We start from the raw sequence: 17,620 nt of genomic DNA on the forward strand, positions 1-17,620 counted from the left end.
TCTGGAGTCACATTGAAACCAGACTGGATATGTGTGGTATATTTCTATCCCCAAAGGGTGAACCAGATGGCTTTTTCCAAACAACTATTTCATGGCCAGAATTTGAGTCTTAATTCTAGATTTTTTAAATTGAAATGGAATTCGACCATCTGCTATGGCAGGTTTGGAACTTGAGTCCCCAGGTTATTACCTGGGTCTGTTGATTAGTTGTCTCACGATAATACCCCAAGCCATCACCTCCCCTTCGATGCCAACAATCTGCTTTTACATTGAATTTAAACATCTCAGATGAAGGATTCTGGCACTAATGTCACTGTCAAAGCATTGTAGACCTGAATATTTGCAATCTTTATTTTAAAGAAAGCACATCATCTATCAATTCTTCCCTCAGTTTTTATTGCTTGGCATGATTTAATCACAAAGATTTAGATATTCCCTACTGCAGACAGAGACAGGATCAAGAGCCTCATCCTTTTGTGACACTCTCCATTTTCTTGCTGTCTGCTGTTCTGTTACTTCGTTTTGTTGGGGTGAGGATTATTGATTCGGTTTAAAAAATGACTTCTTCCTTAACCATAAATCTTGGATCTATGCTTTCAGGTCAGGGTGAGGTTTTAGTGAATGGGCTGTGGCGATTGACCCTGGTAATTGATCTCAGAAGACAATATTTGCTCTAACATCTGTGCAGATCCACTCATTCTGATAGTGCTCCAAAAGAGTTTGAGTCTCTCCTATTCTCCAATGGCATATCATTGTCTATTATCTGTGGGGTGTTACTGATGCAGGAAATTTCATTTCTCAAAGGCAGCACAGTGGCTCAGCAGTTAGCACTGCTTCTCACAGTGACAGGGACCTCATTTTGATTCTACCCTTGGGTGACTATCTGTGTAGAGTGTCTACATTTTCCCTGTGTCTGTGGCTTTCCTCTGGTTTCTTCCTATCAAAAGATGTGCAGGCTAGGTGGGTTAGCCATAAGAAATGCAACGTTTCTGGTATAGGGTTGGAGGGGGGCTGGGTGTGTGGGTTGTGAATTAAAATGGGAAAAGGACTTAAAAGTTAATTATGGTTGAAGGATTACTGCTGTTTTTAAAAGCAAGTTAACTGCTTCTTATTGTAAGCGCTATTTACACAGCTGTCTGTTCAAGCAATGGGGGAATCTGAGTTACAAATAAGTTTTTGCCAGGAGGCTGTGAAGGAATGGAGTATGACTGGCAGGTGCTTAGTCTGGAAATAGCAACCAGATATCAGTGAGAAAGACCTTTACCCTGCCAATAACAGGCTGATAGATAGCCATCAGAAACTGGAAAGGGAAGGAGCCTAACTGCTCTGCTGTTAGAACCATTTCAAGCCTAGATGCTAGCTAGTTTATTTCAGCTCAGCTATTCCAGCAAGCTGTGTTCTTTTTTTAACTGGAACAGGTTGCTCTGCTATAACGTGGGTTTCGTTAATGCGAATTTGCTGCCACGCGATTGTTGAATCGGGACATTGTTTATAAAGCATGTGTTGGTTATAACGCGTTTCTGTTATAACCAACATTAGTTTACCTAGTGCTGCTATTATGCTGCTTATAACATGGGATTCCTTGAGAATGGAACTGCCATGTTGTAGCAGGACCGACTGCAGGATAGAGATTTCATAAGCGTGAACGATCCAACCCCTGCGCAGAAATGCAAGTAGATAGAGAAGAAAGACTGAGAAGCATCATTCTGGTCAACTGAAGGATCATTTCAGACAATACTATGGATAGGTATCATTGAAACAGGTTTTACAGTCTTTCTTTTCATCTAACACACCCTTTCTTTCCTGTCTCTGTCTATTGGTGTGTGTGTGTATGTGTGTAGGGATAGTTAATAACAGGTTTAGGGCTTTAAGTAATAGAGTTACATGTCACAATTCATTGCTGTTTCCCTGTACCCTTACCTGTAGTAAAGTCTAATTTTTGTTCAATACAGAAAAGTGGTCTGTGCTTTCAATCAACTTAAGAGGTATGTAAATTGTGGGAGGCAATGGCCTAGAGGCATTGTTGCTGTGCCTTTAATACAGAGACCCACATGATGGTCTGGGGACTTGGGTTAGACTCCTGCAATGGCAGATGGTGGAATGTGAATTCAATGAAAATCTGGAATTATTGGTTTAATGATGACCATAAACACATTGTTGTCGGCAAAAACCTGTCAGGGTGTGGTTGACTCTTAACTGCCTGCTGGGCATTTACGGGTGCCCTCAACTCAATGAATGAATTAAAAAAAAAGGAATTTTACATAATTTTAAATAAAATTTCTAATTTTTGTGAAGGCTTGAGTAATAGTGGGGCTTGATTTCCAGTCTAATAATCCAAGGACGTTTCAATTTTACCACATTACAACAAAAGCAATAACAGCTTTAACCTTATAAAATTATCAACAAGTGTTTCGCAGGAGCTTGATCAAACAGAATTTGGCAGGGAGCCAAATTAGGTAATAAGAGATAACTGAAAACAGTAAATGCTGGAGATCACAGTGGGTCAGGCAACGTACATGGAGAGCCATCTAGACTCGAAACATTAGCTTGTTCCTTCTCCATAGATGCTGTCTGACCCGCTGTGATCTCCAGCATTTGTAGTTTTCAGTACAGATTCCAGCATCTGCAGTAATTTGCTCCTATAATGTGAAGGCAAAACTGGATTCAGGTTTTCAGGAACACCTTAGAAGAGGTGAGATGGTGAAGCAGGGAAGTGGTAAAGATTTAGGGAATGACGTTATTGTAAAAACTGGTGTTTGATGTGCTGGGAGAGTTTTGACAATCTGCATGCCAAAGGTAGTTTTGCCTGCAGTTTGAGGCAGGCAGTGGTGTCAGGAAGGAATCAAATGAATTTAATACTGATTGTGAACTCTTCTTTTGTGTGGGTTCCTGCTAAATGTAAATGATAAGGAGCCAAGGGGTTGTTAACAAGTGAAGCTGATTGGGTCTTAGCAAACTAAGCAGGTTGGAACTGGAACCAAGTTACTGAGGCACAGAGAGAGAGAAAGACATAGCAAGGTGTACAGTTCTCTCCAGCAGAAGTTATCTGTTCTCTGCAGTAAAATTACACAGTTTAAACTTGAAGAAAACCAATTACAATTCCTACAGCAGTTACTGGGAGCTGCAACTTTTGAACTGATAAATTAGAGACATTCCAAGTTAATCATTCACACTGTATGATTTGCAAAGTAGCAGAAGCTTCTAGAGGAAGACAACTGATACCAAGGACCTGGCTTGTGAAAAAAAGATTATCTCAACATTGGAATTGGGAAGCACAGATCTTCCAGGTTTTCTACTCTGCCAGTAATATATTTTCCCTATTTGTCTGTGTGTAAAGGCAGAGTTTATAAGGGGATTAGAGTTTTAACTAGTTGTATTGTAGATCTGTGTCTTATAGTTGTAATCTAATTTCTATTCAGATCAACAACCTAGCCAGTGCTTTTTATCAACCTAGTTCTTAAAGTCAGGTAAATTGATGCACTTTTAGGTATCTTAGAAAATATCTTTAACATTTGCTAAGACCCTGGGAATAGCGAGGCCCACTTTACAGCATGTTACAAATAAAAGCAGAAATTGCTGGAAAAGCTCAGCATGGTCTGGCAGCACCTGTGGAGAGAAAGCAGAGTTAACATTATGGGTCAAGTGACCCTTCCTCATTTACATCACCTGCATTTTTTTCGTTTTTATTACAGTATGTTACCCCAATGTGTCATAACTATGCAGTTTGCCGTCTGTGTGCACCTGAATCTTTAAAGTTTAGGATGAAGAGTAATAATTTGTTTTCTATGTATAATATAATCTAATCTCAATGCTATGGGTGAAGCGCAGGAAGGTCGGACTAGTGCCGGTAGTACAAGTTTTTCCTTGTGTACCGTATAATTCCATGATTCTGCTCTGCTTCATTAATTTACCTTATCAGAATCTGTGGGTGACTTGGAACAGTTTAATTCTGGCATGGATGCTTGTTAGACTGAGTGTATGATGAAATAGGCAGGGACCATTTTATGACTCACATTGCAACCCTGACTGCTGTTTAGAACTCTCCACGATGAAAGGACAACTTTGAGAAATACTTCCTCTCTCAAGATCAACTGTCTTTTCATGACTGCATTATTAGAATTAATTGAATTTTTACCTGTATAGCATTAAGTGAATTGTCTTTAACTATGATAAATTCAGCTGCACCTTTCCTGCCTTTTTTTTTGAGGTTCAATCATTATTCAAGAATTACAGTTGCTTGTAATGTCTCATTCCAGTAACTGATTGCAGTTGACTAGTGAAATCTGTTGAGATCATTAAGTGGAGTTTTCTCCCTTTACTATTATTCTGGGGATGTATAAATGACTGTCTAAGTAGCCACTCAAAAAATTAACTTCTCCAGTTAATAGATTAGTCCCCAGGTTTGTCTGGCAAAATGCTTGTCCATTGCCTGGACCTCACCGGTGTAATTCAAAGGCAATTCTTTCAGGCAGCTCATTTTTTAACCTTCTGAAAAATAACCTGTCAACTTGAGTTGCCAAGTTAGCAGCACTTAGTGTGAGGTGAATACTTTTTGACAGTTTTCTGCTGGGATATTGCAGAGAGAACAGAAATTGCTCAGAACATGACCATAAGATATGAAGCAGAATTCAATGTCCATACCTTCACCTCTCAACCCCAGGATCAACAATTACCCTTCCCAGCCTCTGTTTCATGTTTGAGAAATGAGTTTAAGTATTAACTAATTTAATCTTTCATAATGGCCTTTTCAGTGTAGCTTTCAAATATTAATGTGCATAATGTATTCAGCAAGTTTTTTTTGATTGATGTTATTTGGCAGTTGTCTTGAAGTGAGGAAATATATTGGTTTTCCAATGTGGATGTTGGTAATTTGAAGTCTTAAATTGGAATTCAGATCTGTCTTCTTGCACACTTTAATGCTGCACTGTCTCACATTCTCAGGAACAAACTGACCCAGAAACATTTGAATTTTATTCATTGCGTTCCAAAGGTAGTTCAGAGATTACCTCTCTGGCCCTAAGTTGAAATTTTTCCCTCCATTTTGCAGTGAGATTTGTGACATACTACTTTAACCCTTTTGAGTAATGCCTGATGAAGAGTTTATGCCTGAAACGTCGACTCTCCTGCTCCTCAGATGCTGCCTGACTTGCTGTGTTTTTCCAGCACCAGCCTTCTTGCCTCTGACTGTCCAGCATCTGCAGTCCTCACTTTCTCCAAGACACTTCGAGACCACTCCTCATGAATAGTGCCACAGTATACTTTATATCATGTGAACACGGTGGCTCAGTGGTTAGGTTGCTACCTTGCAGTGTCAGGGACCTGGTTCAATTCCAGCCTTTGATGACTGTCTGTGTGGATTTCCTCCAGGTGCTTTGATTTCTTCCCAAAGTCCAAAGATGTGCAGGTTAGATGAATTGGCCATGGGAAATTACCAATAGTGTCTAGGGAAACGCAGGCTTGTGTGGGTTAGTCATGGGAAATGTAGCGATTAGATAAGATCTGGGTGGGATGCTCTTTGGAGGGTCAGTGTGGACTTGATGGGCCAAATGGCCTGCTTCCAAACGGTAAGGATTCTATTAACAGCCAGGATGGTTATTTAACAAGTCATTTTAGAAGGACACGGGCAGCAGATTAGGGGTAGAAGCTTGTTGTATTGGTAATGTGACCAGACCAGTAAGCCAGAGATAATATTCTCTGAACATGAGTTCAACACCACCACTACTACCACCCCCGACCGCCACCAACCCTCTCCTCCCTGGAATATGGTGGAATGTGAATTCAATCTGTAACTAAAAGTTAGCTATGCAACCATTGTCATAAACCCCCACTTCACTAACAGCTTTTAGTGAAGGAAATCTGCCATCTTTAGTGGTCTGGCCTACATGTGGGTCGAGACCCACAAATCTGATTAACTCTCAACTGCTCTGTGGGCAGTTAGGAGTGGGCAATTCCTGGTGGATCCTGTGAACAAATAAAATTAGATGATTCCGTTCCTCCTTTGATATTGTTCCTACTTTCATTTTAAGGCAGGAAACTAAGAAGCCAGTTTCTCGAAAAGCCTGGACTGAATGGCTTCATCCTGATCTCGAAACGTGAGTCTGGGAAACCTGTCCGAGCTGCTCTTAGTCACACACTGTAACTTCACTGCATTTCCAGTGACAGAAATGGGGTTGGACCTTCACTGCAGTAACAGGCCACTCAGATCAATGGCCAGGAAGGAGTGGACAATAACCAGCAATACCTACACCTCATGAACAAGTTTTTAAAAAAAGAGACATGGGACCACCATCCCAATTTGCACCCACCTCACCGTTCCTTCACTGTTGCTGAGTGAAATCCTGGAGCTCCCTCCCTAACAGTACTGCCCAAGGCCAGATCACTGGCATCTTCTCATGAGGAATGAGCAATAAATGGTGTTGCTATCCTGTCAGTGTAGATTTTGCACATTCTCCACATATCTGTGTGGGTTTCCTTTGGATGCTCTGGGTACGCTGACACCATCTTGTCCCCCTTAGTCCAGGAATTCCCCAGCTAGGTTCCGGCCACCACCCACACCCTCCACCTCCTCCAAGACATTTGTTTCCCAGCCCCTGATGCTTTATCTTCACCATGGACATCCAGTCCCTGTATGCATCTATCTGCCATAACGAAGGCCTCCAAGCCCTTCATTTGATCCTCTAAAGCCCACACAACCGGTGCCCTTCCACTGACACCATCATCTGCCTTGCTGAACTGGTCCTCACCCTTGACAACTTCTGCTTCCAATCCTCCCACTTCCTTCAAACCAAAAGGATAGCCATGAGCACCCACATGGGCCCCAACAATGCCTGCCTCTTTGTCAGGTATATGGAACAGACCATCTCCTGCAGCTACATTGGCACCATTTCCCACCTTTTCTTCCACTACATGGATGACTACATCGGCGCCACCTTGTGCTCCCACGAGGAGGTTGAACTATTCATCAACTTCACAAACACCTTTCACCCTGACCTCAACTTCACCTGCTGAAAATGTGTTGCTGGAAAAGCGCAGCAATTCAGGCAGCATCCAAGGAGCAGGAGAATCGACGTTTTGGGCATGAGCCCTTCTTCAGGAATGAGGAAAGTGTGCCAAGCAGGCTAAGATAAAAGGTAGGGAGGAGGGACTTGGGGGAGGGGCGTTGGAAATGCGATAGGTGGAAGGAGGTAAAGGTGAGGGTGATAGGCCGGAGTGGGGGTGTGGGCGGAGAGGTCAGGAAGAAGATTGCAGGTTAGGAAGGTGGTGCTGAGTTCGAGGGTTGGGACTGAGACAAGGTGGGGGGAGGGGAAATGAGGAAATTGGAAGATCTTCCACCTAGGAACCCTCTAACCACAAGGGATGAACTCAGACTTCTCCAGTTTCCTCATTTCCCCTCCCCCCACCTTGTCTCAGTCTGATCTCCAATATCTGCAGTCCTCACTTTCTAGCAATAAATGGTGGCCTCTCCAATGATGCACACATCGCCTGAACTAATCAGACCAATCCTCAGATAATGCAGCATTCCCTCAGTGTGGTGCTGACAGGTGCTTGCCAAATGCATCAAGTTTTGCCATCACAGAAATTGGTGGTTAGCACTGCTGCCTCACAGCATCAGGGTCCCAAGTTCGATTCCAACCTTGGGCAACTGTCTGTGTGGGGTTTGCACATTCTCCCCATGTCTACATGGGTTTCCTCTGGGTGGGGCTCCGGTTTCCTCCCACAGTCCAAAGATTTGCAGGTCAGGTGAATTGGCCAAGCTAAATTTCCCATAGTGTTAGGTGCATCAGTCAGAGGGAAATGGGTTTGGGTGTGTTACTCTTCGGAGGGTCGGTGTGGACTTGTTGGGCTGAGGGGCCTGTTTCCATGCTGTAGGTAATCTAATCTAACATCGACTGTGTCAGTGAAAGCAAATGTTGCAATTGCTTCGTGAGATCACAAGATAGGTTTGCAAAAAGCTGTTTCACACATTTAATTTCAAATTTCTGGCATGCCTACACTTAATAGGTGAAGCATATTAGGAAGACTAACAGGCCAATAGAGGACTTATTGAATGAGAGGACCTGGGAAGTACAGAACTGGTGTGTATGGCCATAGGTTCTTGGAGGCAGCTGGACACATGGATAAGGTGGTTAAAATGACGTATGGATACTTGTCCTTATTAGTCAAGGCATTGAATACCAGAGATGGGAGGTTATATCATGGAGCTGCGAATAATGTTAATAGAGAGCCTTTGTATGCAGTTCTGGTTGCTGTACTACAGGGAGGATGTGATGGCACTAAACAAGATGCAGAAGAAATGTGCTCTGGGCTGGACCAATTCAGCGAAGAAAAGGGACTAGATAGGCTGGGACTGTTTTCTTTATAGCAGAGAAGACTTGGGCAGGGAACAGAATGAAGAACTGCAGATGTTGATGATGTGAAACAGAAGTTGCAGGAGAAGCTCAGCAGGTCTGGCAGCATCTGTGGAGAAAGAAACAGAGACAATGTTTGGAGTCCAGTGACCCTTCATCAGAAGGGCCTGAATAAGGTGTACAGTGTTCTCAAGGGCATCGACAGAGTTGATAGGGGGTAACTTTTTCTTGTTATTATAGGGGTCAGTACCCGTAGGGCACAGTTTTACTGTAAAGTGCAGGAGTTCTAGAGAGGATCTGAGCTACAATCTTTTCACCCAGAGGGTTGTGGGTATCCAGAACTCCCTATGTTCTCCCACACTTCTTTTAGAATCTCCTGAAAACCTCCCTCTTTCAACTATTCCAGTGTTTCCTTACAGAGCAGTTGTTAGATTTTGTGTCGCCATGCTCAGGTGAGGCACGTTATGACATTAAAAGTGCTATTTTACTGCAAGTTGTTGTTGATTAATGTATCATTCCATTAAAGTAGCCTCACCCATATCTATAAGATTCCGATAAGCATGCTGTTTTTCCAATCCAGGGAATTTGGCTCATCAATATCTTCATACCTCTTCCCCATGCTTTTTCCCCTCTGTCCTAGCTCCTTGTGTAAGGCAGGAGACAGTAAGGACTGCAGATGCTGGAAGGCAGAGTTAATAGATGTGAAGCTGGTAAGACACAGCAGGTCAGACAGCATCTGAGGAGCAGGAAAGTCAATGTTTCAGGCCAAACCATTAACTTTCCCGATCCTCCAGTGCTGTCTAACCTCTTTGGGTAGAACATAGAACATAGAACATAGAACACTACAGTGCAGAACAGGCCCTTCGGCCCTGTGTTGTTGCACCGACCTGTCTCTCAGCCTTTCCTCATAAGACCTTCCCTCCAGACCAGGCAACATCCTGGTAAATCTCCTCTGCACCTTTTCCAATGCTTCCACGTCCTTCCCAAAATATGGCGGCCAGAACTGTACAAATATTCCAAGTGTGGCTGCACTAGCATTTTGTATAGTTGCAGCATGATTTTGCGGCTCCGGAACTAAATCCCTTTACCAATGAAACCTTAAACACTGTATGCCTTCTTAACAGCACTATGAACCCGGGTGGCAACTTTCAGGGATCTATATACATGGACTCCAAGATCCCTCTACTCATCCACACTACCAAGAATCTTTCCATTGACCCAGTACTCTGCCTTCTTGTTATTCTTCCCAAAGTGCATCATCTTATATTTAGCTGCATTGAACTCCATTTGCCACCTCTCAGCCCAATTCTGCAGTTTATGCAAGTTCCCCTGCAACCTGTATCATTCTTCCAAAATGTCCACTACTCCACCGACTTTAGTGTCATCTGCAAATGTACTAATCCATCCACCTATGCCTGCATCTAAGTCACTTATAAAAATGACAAACAGCAGAGGTCCCAAAACAGATCCTTGTGGAACACCACTAGTAACTGGACTCCAGGCTGAATATTTTCCATCAACTATCACTTGCTGCCTTCTTTCAGAAAGCCAGTTTCTAATCCAAACTGCTAAATCACCCTCAATCCCATGCCTTTGCATTTTCTCCAACAGCCTACCATGTGGAACCTTATCAAAGACTTTACTGAAGCTATCTTGAGAATTTAACTTTAAAAAAGTTCTGGGATTTACATATGAAGGACCTGAAACTACATGATCCTTCTGAAAGATGAAATACTTAAGCTAAATTTGTATAATACTCCATCCCATGACACTGCAATCCTGTTCTGTTTCTTATGGTTCTGCTGCACAACCACCTGATGAAGTAGCGCTTCAAAAGCTAGTGCCTCCAAATAAACCAGTTGGACTATAATCTGGTGTTGTGTGATTTTTAACTCTGTAATACCAGAGTCAACACCCACTAAGACATTAAACACAGTAGCTATATTGAGATAAATAGGGGAAATCGTTGTAAAGTACCACAGTATATAACCATACACAATAGAGTTAAGAGCTAATATTATAAGTAAAACTTTCAAAGGCAGCTCCTTTATAGTTCAGTGACAGAACTGTATGGAATACTTCTGAGACCACTGTAGAGATCAGTAAAGTGATGTGGTTTTTACTTACAGTCAGTGACAGATTTTGCCAAGTGACTGAAGCTGGTTGGGAAACCACAGAAACAAAATCATAATCTGAGTGTTTTGTTTTATTGTGTATCCCAGTGTGTTGGAATTGCCTTGATAATTAGCCCAAATCAGATGTCAAGGTTCTTGAGGTGATATAGACCATATTTCAAAAACCACTTGAAAGAGAAGGGATATGGAGGTTTATATTCTGATGAACATATAAATTGAGGTTTATGTTATTTCTGTCTGTTGTTCTGGATCTCTGGCTGAGTAGAGAGTTATAATGTTAAAATAAATCAGAGAGCTGTGGACGCTGGAAATTCTGAAACAAAGGTTCATTTTCAGACATTTCGTCACCATACTAGGTAACATCTTCAGTGAGCCTCCAGACGAAGCACTGCTGATGTTTCCTGCTTTCTGTTTATATGTTTGGGTTTCCACGGGTTGGTGATGTCATTTCTTATGGTGATGTAATTTCCCATTTACTTTCTCATGGGATCTCCGATATCAGGGTTCTTAGCAAAGGCAGTAATGCAGAGACTTGAACAAACAGCTCTGCCAACCATCCAACCCAAACTTTGGGTCTGCTACATGGATGACGCCTTTGTCATCACTAAACAAAGCAAATTAGAAGAAACTTTCAAGACTATCAATAATACCCTTATTTGTATAAAATTCACTAAAGAGGAGGTAAACAACAACAACTACCATTCTGAGATGTCACAGTAGAGTGAACAGCCAGTGGGGAACTTCAAACCAGCGTCTACAGGAAAACAACATATACGGACCAAATACTGAACTACAGAAGCAATCATCCCAACACCCACAATCGAAGCTGCATCAGAACATTATTTCAATGAGCCAACACACACTGCAGCACAGAGGAATTATGCAAAGCAGAGGAAAAATCACCCATACAGTGTATTCAAAAAGAACGGGTACCCAATGAACACAGTCTGCCGATTTCTCAGCAGCAAACCTAAACAAGCAGACAAAACGTGTCCAGAAACCCTAGCCACTCTCCCTACATCAAAGACATCTCAGAAATGACTGCCAGACTGCCCACAAACCCACAAACATACTAAAACAACAGCTAATGAACTTGTAGGACCCTATACAGACAACAAGCAAAACTAATGTTATTTACAAAATACCGTGCAAGAACTGTAACAAACACTATATTGGAAAACAGGCAAAAAAACTAGCTATCAGGATATATGAACATCAACTAGCCACAAAATGACATGACCTTCTCTCACTAGTATCCTTACATGCAGATAAGGAAGGACACCACTCTAACTGGGACAGCACATCTATCCTACGACAAGCCAAACAGAGACATGCACGAGAATTCCTAGAAGCATGGCATTCCAACTGGAACTCCAAAAACAAATTCATTGACTTGGACGCCATTTACCACCCCCTGAGAAAACAAATTGGAAAATGTCATCACCATAGGAAATTACATCACTACATGAAATGACATCACCACCCCAAGGAAACCCAAACATATAAATAGAAAAAAAGAAACATTAGCAGTATTTTGTCCTGAGGTCGACTTAAGATGTTACCTATTATGGTGACGAAATGTCTGAAAAATGAATCTTCCAGCTCAGCGAGCAAACCTACATCCAGAGCCTCAACCTGAGCTACAAATCTTCTCAAAACTCGCTAATTCTGAAACAAGGATAGAAACTCAGCAGGTCTGCCAGCAGTTGTGGGCAGAGTTAACATTTCAAGTCTGGTGACTCTTCATCAGTTAAAACGTTAATGGATTTGTCTGTGGTCTTGACCAAAAAAAACATTCCTCAGGTAATTGCTATGTTGGGAGTGGTGAAACATAGCCTTACTAAGCAATGTTTTGTGTTTTGTAATTATATTTCTCATGCTCCTGTCAGCTTGGTGCTGGCCCTTTCTCCAACATCATGCCTTCCAGCAGGGTGGATTTTTGCAAGTTGCTTTTGAAGAGAAACCTGATGTAAATGTCCAAAAAGACTGGGATTTGAACTGAGGTTACTCAGTAGTGGCACAGTTGAACAATTTGACCTCTATTCATACACAACATTGGAAATTTGATGGGCTGTGTTGAAACAGAACATTGAAATGCTCCTTTCATAAATTATTTTCTGCAGGAATGTATCCTTACAATTATTGTTCGTACGTTGCTATTTTTTGGACGCTGTTGCTCATACACTGCAGTTGTTAACTGCTTATTCAGTATTTGTAACAGCCACTCCTCATGGAGCACCAGAGTGATTATGTGCAGCTCTTTCTTCAAAACTAACAGGTTACATATCACACAAAATCTGTTTTGTTTGATTCTGCAGCCGTATGTCTCTACGGGGGTCAGAAGCTGTCTGAAGGGCAGCGAGTGCTGAAAAACAACTGTCGGGAGTGTCGGGTAAGTATGAACTTGTTGTTCTTTTATTGTGCTCCGATTCTGCAGTACACTTTTACTGATGTATTTCAAGTTAACAGTGGGCTCCATTTGAGAATGTTAATTCAACAACCCAGAACAAGAGCTGTCTATAAGGAGTTGCTCATTGGCTGCAACCTTGTCCCAGATCCAATGAAAAAGGCACTTCAGACCCGAAGAAATAGGAACAGGAATAGGCCATATGGCCCCTATAGCCTCCTCCACCATTCATGGCTGTTCCGACATTTCTCATGTCCATTTTCCCACCCTTTCCCCATAACCCTTGATTCCACAAGAATCTCTTTATCTCAGCTTTAAAATAACACAAGGACTCTGCTCCCACAGCTCTCTGTGGCAATGAGTTCCAAAGACCCACAACCCTCTGAGAGAAGAAGTTCCTCCTCATCTCAGTCTGAAATTGGCACCTCTGTATTCTGAGATGATGCTCTCTGGGCCTAGACTTTCCCATTAGGAGAAACATCTTCTCAACATTTATCCTGTCAAGCCCCTTAATAATCCTGTATGTTTCAATAAGATCTTTCACATCCTGGCCCTTTGAAATTGCCTTCACTCAATCGGCATAGCTTTCAAACACACTGCTGATAATATTCTGCATCACCAACAGCCCACCCCAAAGAAGTAGTCACGTGTAGAACAAAATAGGCTTCTATTCTGCTGCTGTCTGGAACAATGTCAAAAACAGCTTCCAAAATATCTAAGAATCATGGCTGTGACACTTGTGAATGCACAACAAGCTGGCATGCTGGCTCAGTGGTTAGCACTGCTGCCTCACAGCACCACGGTGCCAGGTTCAATTCTAGCCTCAGGCGACTGTCTTTCTGGAGTTGACACATTCTCCCTGTGTCTGCGTGAGTTTCCTCCGGATGCTCCTGCTTCCTCCCACTGTCCAAAGATGTGCAGGTCAGATGAATTGGCCATGCTAAACTGCCCATTAGTTGGAGGGAAATGGATCTGGGTGGGTTACATCTTCGGAGGGTCGGTGTGGACTGGTTGGGCCGAAGGACCTGTTTCCACACTGTAGGGAATCTAATCTAATCAGGTTGTAAGCTGTAGGTTCACAAGTAGGCTATGCTGTGGCATTCAATGAGATCATGGCTGCTCTGATCATTCTCAGTCTACTCTTCTTCATAACCCTGGATTTCCTTCCTGATTAAAAATCTGTCTTTCCAGCCTTGAATGTACTTAATATTTACACACATTTGACAGCCCTCTGGGACATAAAGTATTCCACAGATTCACAAACCTCTGTGGGAAGAAATTCCTCCTCGTCTCTGTCTTAAATGTACAACACCGCCTTACTCTGAGATTATGCTCTCTGGTCCTCACCACACCTGTTTTAATCTTCATGGCAGTCTGATATGTACTTGCTCTTCGAGGACTTGAGTCGTAATTCTCTACTGACTCTGAAAGTTGCATTGATGGGTGCTCCATGTATTATGATCAGAAATCACCTCCACAGAGAAGACTCCATGGTAAAAATGAAAGGGTCCGTCATCTTTATGGAAGAGGTCATCAAGAAATTCTTTCTCAAACTTCATAGTTGGTTCTGTTTGAGTTCAGTTAGAATCCGTTGGCTGCAGAATTCCCCAAAACCTTCTCTGCTTTTCAACAGGTTTTCCTTTTTGTTTCTTTGTGTGACTGTCCATGCACTACTGCAAATCCAGATTGCACACAGCAAGACTTCCCTCACAGTTTATCAACTCAGTATGTTAGGCAAGGAGCAGGAGTAGGCCAACTGGGCCTTCAATCCTGCTTTGCCATTCAGAAACTTGATGCCTGATCAGCTTCTGGTCAGGACTCCACTTTCTGGTTTGTTATCTGCATTACGTTTGACTTCCTTACTTATCAATTGCAGTTTGTCTGGAGTAAATTGAATGACCCTTTCTAGGGAAGGGAATTCTACAGATTAAAGACCCACTGGGAGAACAATTGGCTCTGTATCTCCATCATAGAAAGGGCTTGAGACTCTCACTTTAACATCAGTTACAAGATGACTGTGTCTCTGAGTGATTGATTGTTATTGACCGTCTCAAGACGAGAACTCCATTACGATTACGATCTCATGTCTTGTTCTCAGGCATGCTGTAAATGTGGCAATTATTAGCTGGAAAATCCCAGCATTACAAGACCACAAACAATGTAAAATTAATATGAAAGTCATTGTTATATGTCTAGGCTCTAATATAAGATGCCTTATTTGACTCATGTGGGCTAATCGGATCGAGTCATCCTGAATAACATTAATTAAGGTAATATTCTCCGAACAACCTGAATAAAGTGCAGTTTCAATTGAAAACCATTGAACTCCTGGACCATGCAAGATCAGGAAATTAATGGCTACAGAGTTGCATCTATCACATTTCTTTTTTTCCTTAACTCTTTGAGTGTGAAGATATTTTGGCTGCTGTGTAGTTATCGTAAGTTTTTTTTTCATTCATGGAATGAGGCCATTGCTGACTGGACCAGCATTTACTGCCCATCCCTAATTATCACAGAAGGCTGTCAAGAGTCAACTACATTGCTGTAGGTCTGGAGTCACATGTAGAACCAGGCCAGGTAAGGATGGCACCTGGACATTAATGAACCAGATGGGGATTTCTGACAATGAATACATGGTCATCAGTGGACTCTTAATTCCAATTATTTAATTGAATTCAAATTCCACTATCTGCCCAGAATATTATCTGGGTCTCTGGAGTAACAGACCAGTGACAATACCACTAAGTATTGCCTCTCCATCGCGAGAAAAGGAATACAGTATGAGAAAACACAGAAACATAGACAATAGGTGCAGGAGTAGGCCATTTGGCCCTTCAAGCCTGATCCACCATTCAATATGATCATTCAATCTCAGTATCCCACTCCCTCTTTCTCTCCGTACCCTTTGATCCCTTTAGCCACAAGGGCTACATCCAGCTCCCTCTTGAATATATCTAACAAACTAGCCCCAGCAGCTTCCTGTGGGAGAGAATTCCACAGGTTCACAACTCTCTGAGTGAAGAAATTCTTCCTCGTCTCAGTCCTGAGTGGGTTATTTCTCATTCTTAGTTTGTGACCCCGAGTTCTGGACTTATCCAACATTAAAAGCATTCTTCCTGCATCTACCCTGTCCAGCCAAGTCCATCAAGATTTTATATGTTTTTGTGAGATCCCCTCTTATTTGTCAAAATTCCAGTGAGTACAAGTCCAGTTGATCCAGTCTTTCCTCATATGTTGGCCCAGCCATCCCGGGAATCAGTCTGGTGAACCTTCGCTGGACTCCCTCAATAGCAACAATGTCCTTCCTCAGACAAGGAGCCTGAGGAATACTCAATGCACACAATACTCATCAAGGCCCTGTATAACTGCAGCAAGACATCCTTACTCCGATACTCCAATCCTCTCGCTATGAAGGCCAGCATGCCATTGGCTTTCCTCACTGCCTGCTGCACCTGCATACCAATCCTCAGCGACTGTTCCACCATGACACCCAGGTCTTGTTGCACCTCACCTTTTCCTAAATTGCCACAATTCAGACAATAGTCTGCCTTCCTGTTTTTGTGACCAAAGTGGATTGCCTCACATTTATCAAAATTATATTCCATTTGCCAATATTTGCCCACTAAGCCAGTCTGTCCAAGTCACCCCGCAGGCTCTTAGCATCCTCTTCACAGCCACCCAGCTTAGTGCCATCTACGAATTTGGAGATATTGCACTCCATTCCTTTGTCCAGTCATTAATGTATATTGCGAACAGCTGGGCCCAGCACTGAACCCTGCGTACACCACTCGTCACTGCCTGCCACTCTGAAACGGACCTATTTATTCCAACTCTCTGCTTCCTGTCTGCCAGCCAGTTCTTTATCTACATCAATACATTACATCCAATACTGTGAGCTTTTGTTTTCCTTATTTATCTCGAGTGGGACTTTGTCAAAAGCCTTTCGAAAGTCCAGATATACAACATCCACTGATTCACCCTTGTCCACTTCACTGGGAACATCCACAAAAAATTCCAGAAGATTTATCAAGCACGATTTCCCTTTAGTGGATCCAGGCTGACTTGGATGGATCCTATGGAGAAAGTGAGGACTGCAGATGCTGGAGATCAGAGCTAAAAAATGTGTTGCTAGAAAAACACAGCAGGTCAGGCAGCATCCAAAGAGCAGGAGAATCGACGTTTCGGGCATAAGCCCTTCTTCAGGGCCACTTCCTTATGTATCTTGGATGCAGAGTATTCCTTCAACCTTTATCCTTATTCAGAACATGGTTAGTCTGAATCTTCTTCCAGTTTATCTGCCTTGTTTCTATAATGTCATCACCCCCCATTGTAGTCAAACCATCTCGGTTTTGAAATGTTCAAATTAGTGGACAGCTTTCTGGAAAAGCTTGTTGAGGATTTCCTGGAAGTCATTCCTGACCTCACCTCCTGACCATGGGGAACTCTGCTTTTCCGATTGACTACTCTCTGTTATAACAATGTCCATGAGAGGAATCTGTGTCTCTTAGTCTGCTTGAACGAATCCCTTCATCATTTTAAACACATCAATGAGATCAACCCTTTGTCTTCCACACTGAAGGGAATGCAATAATGTTCTGTGCAACTGCTTTCACATTCAGCACATGCGATTGACTTACTGACTTCCAATACCCAAAACCTCGGAGATCCATGTAGTGAAAAAAAAGGTATAGAGAATTGAGTTGAATTTATTGTCACGTGTACCGAGGCAC

General features: G+C 42.5%; 1 protein-coding gene across 6 annotated transcripts in view; it reads left to right on the forward strand.

Annotated features, from left to right (window-relative positions):
• The window catches only part of LOC122557625 (protein kinase C-binding protein NELL1-like), a 1,008,016-nt gene that overhangs the window by 235,419 nt on the left and 754,977 nt on the right, over positions 1–17,620 (forward strand). For all 6 annotated transcript variants that reach the window (XM_087996275.1, XM_087996277.1, XM_087996278.1 and 3 more), the window contains exon 10: positions 12,802–12,875. In XM_087996275.1, coding sequence (XP_087852401.1) covers positions 12,802–12,875 — 74 coding nt within the window. The remainder of the gene's footprint in view (positions 1–12,801; positions 12,876–17,620) is intronic.

The sequence above is a fragment of the Chiloscyllium plagiosum genome, unplaced genomic scaffold, assembly GCF_037043375.1.
Source record: "Chiloscyllium plagiosum isolate Xiang-an unplaced genomic scaffold, Cpla_swu_hap1 HiC_scaffold_18, whole genome shotgun sequence".
Lineage (NCBI taxonomy): Eukaryota > Metazoa > Chordata > Chondrichthyes > Orectolobiformes > Hemiscylliidae > Chiloscyllium > Chiloscyllium plagiosum.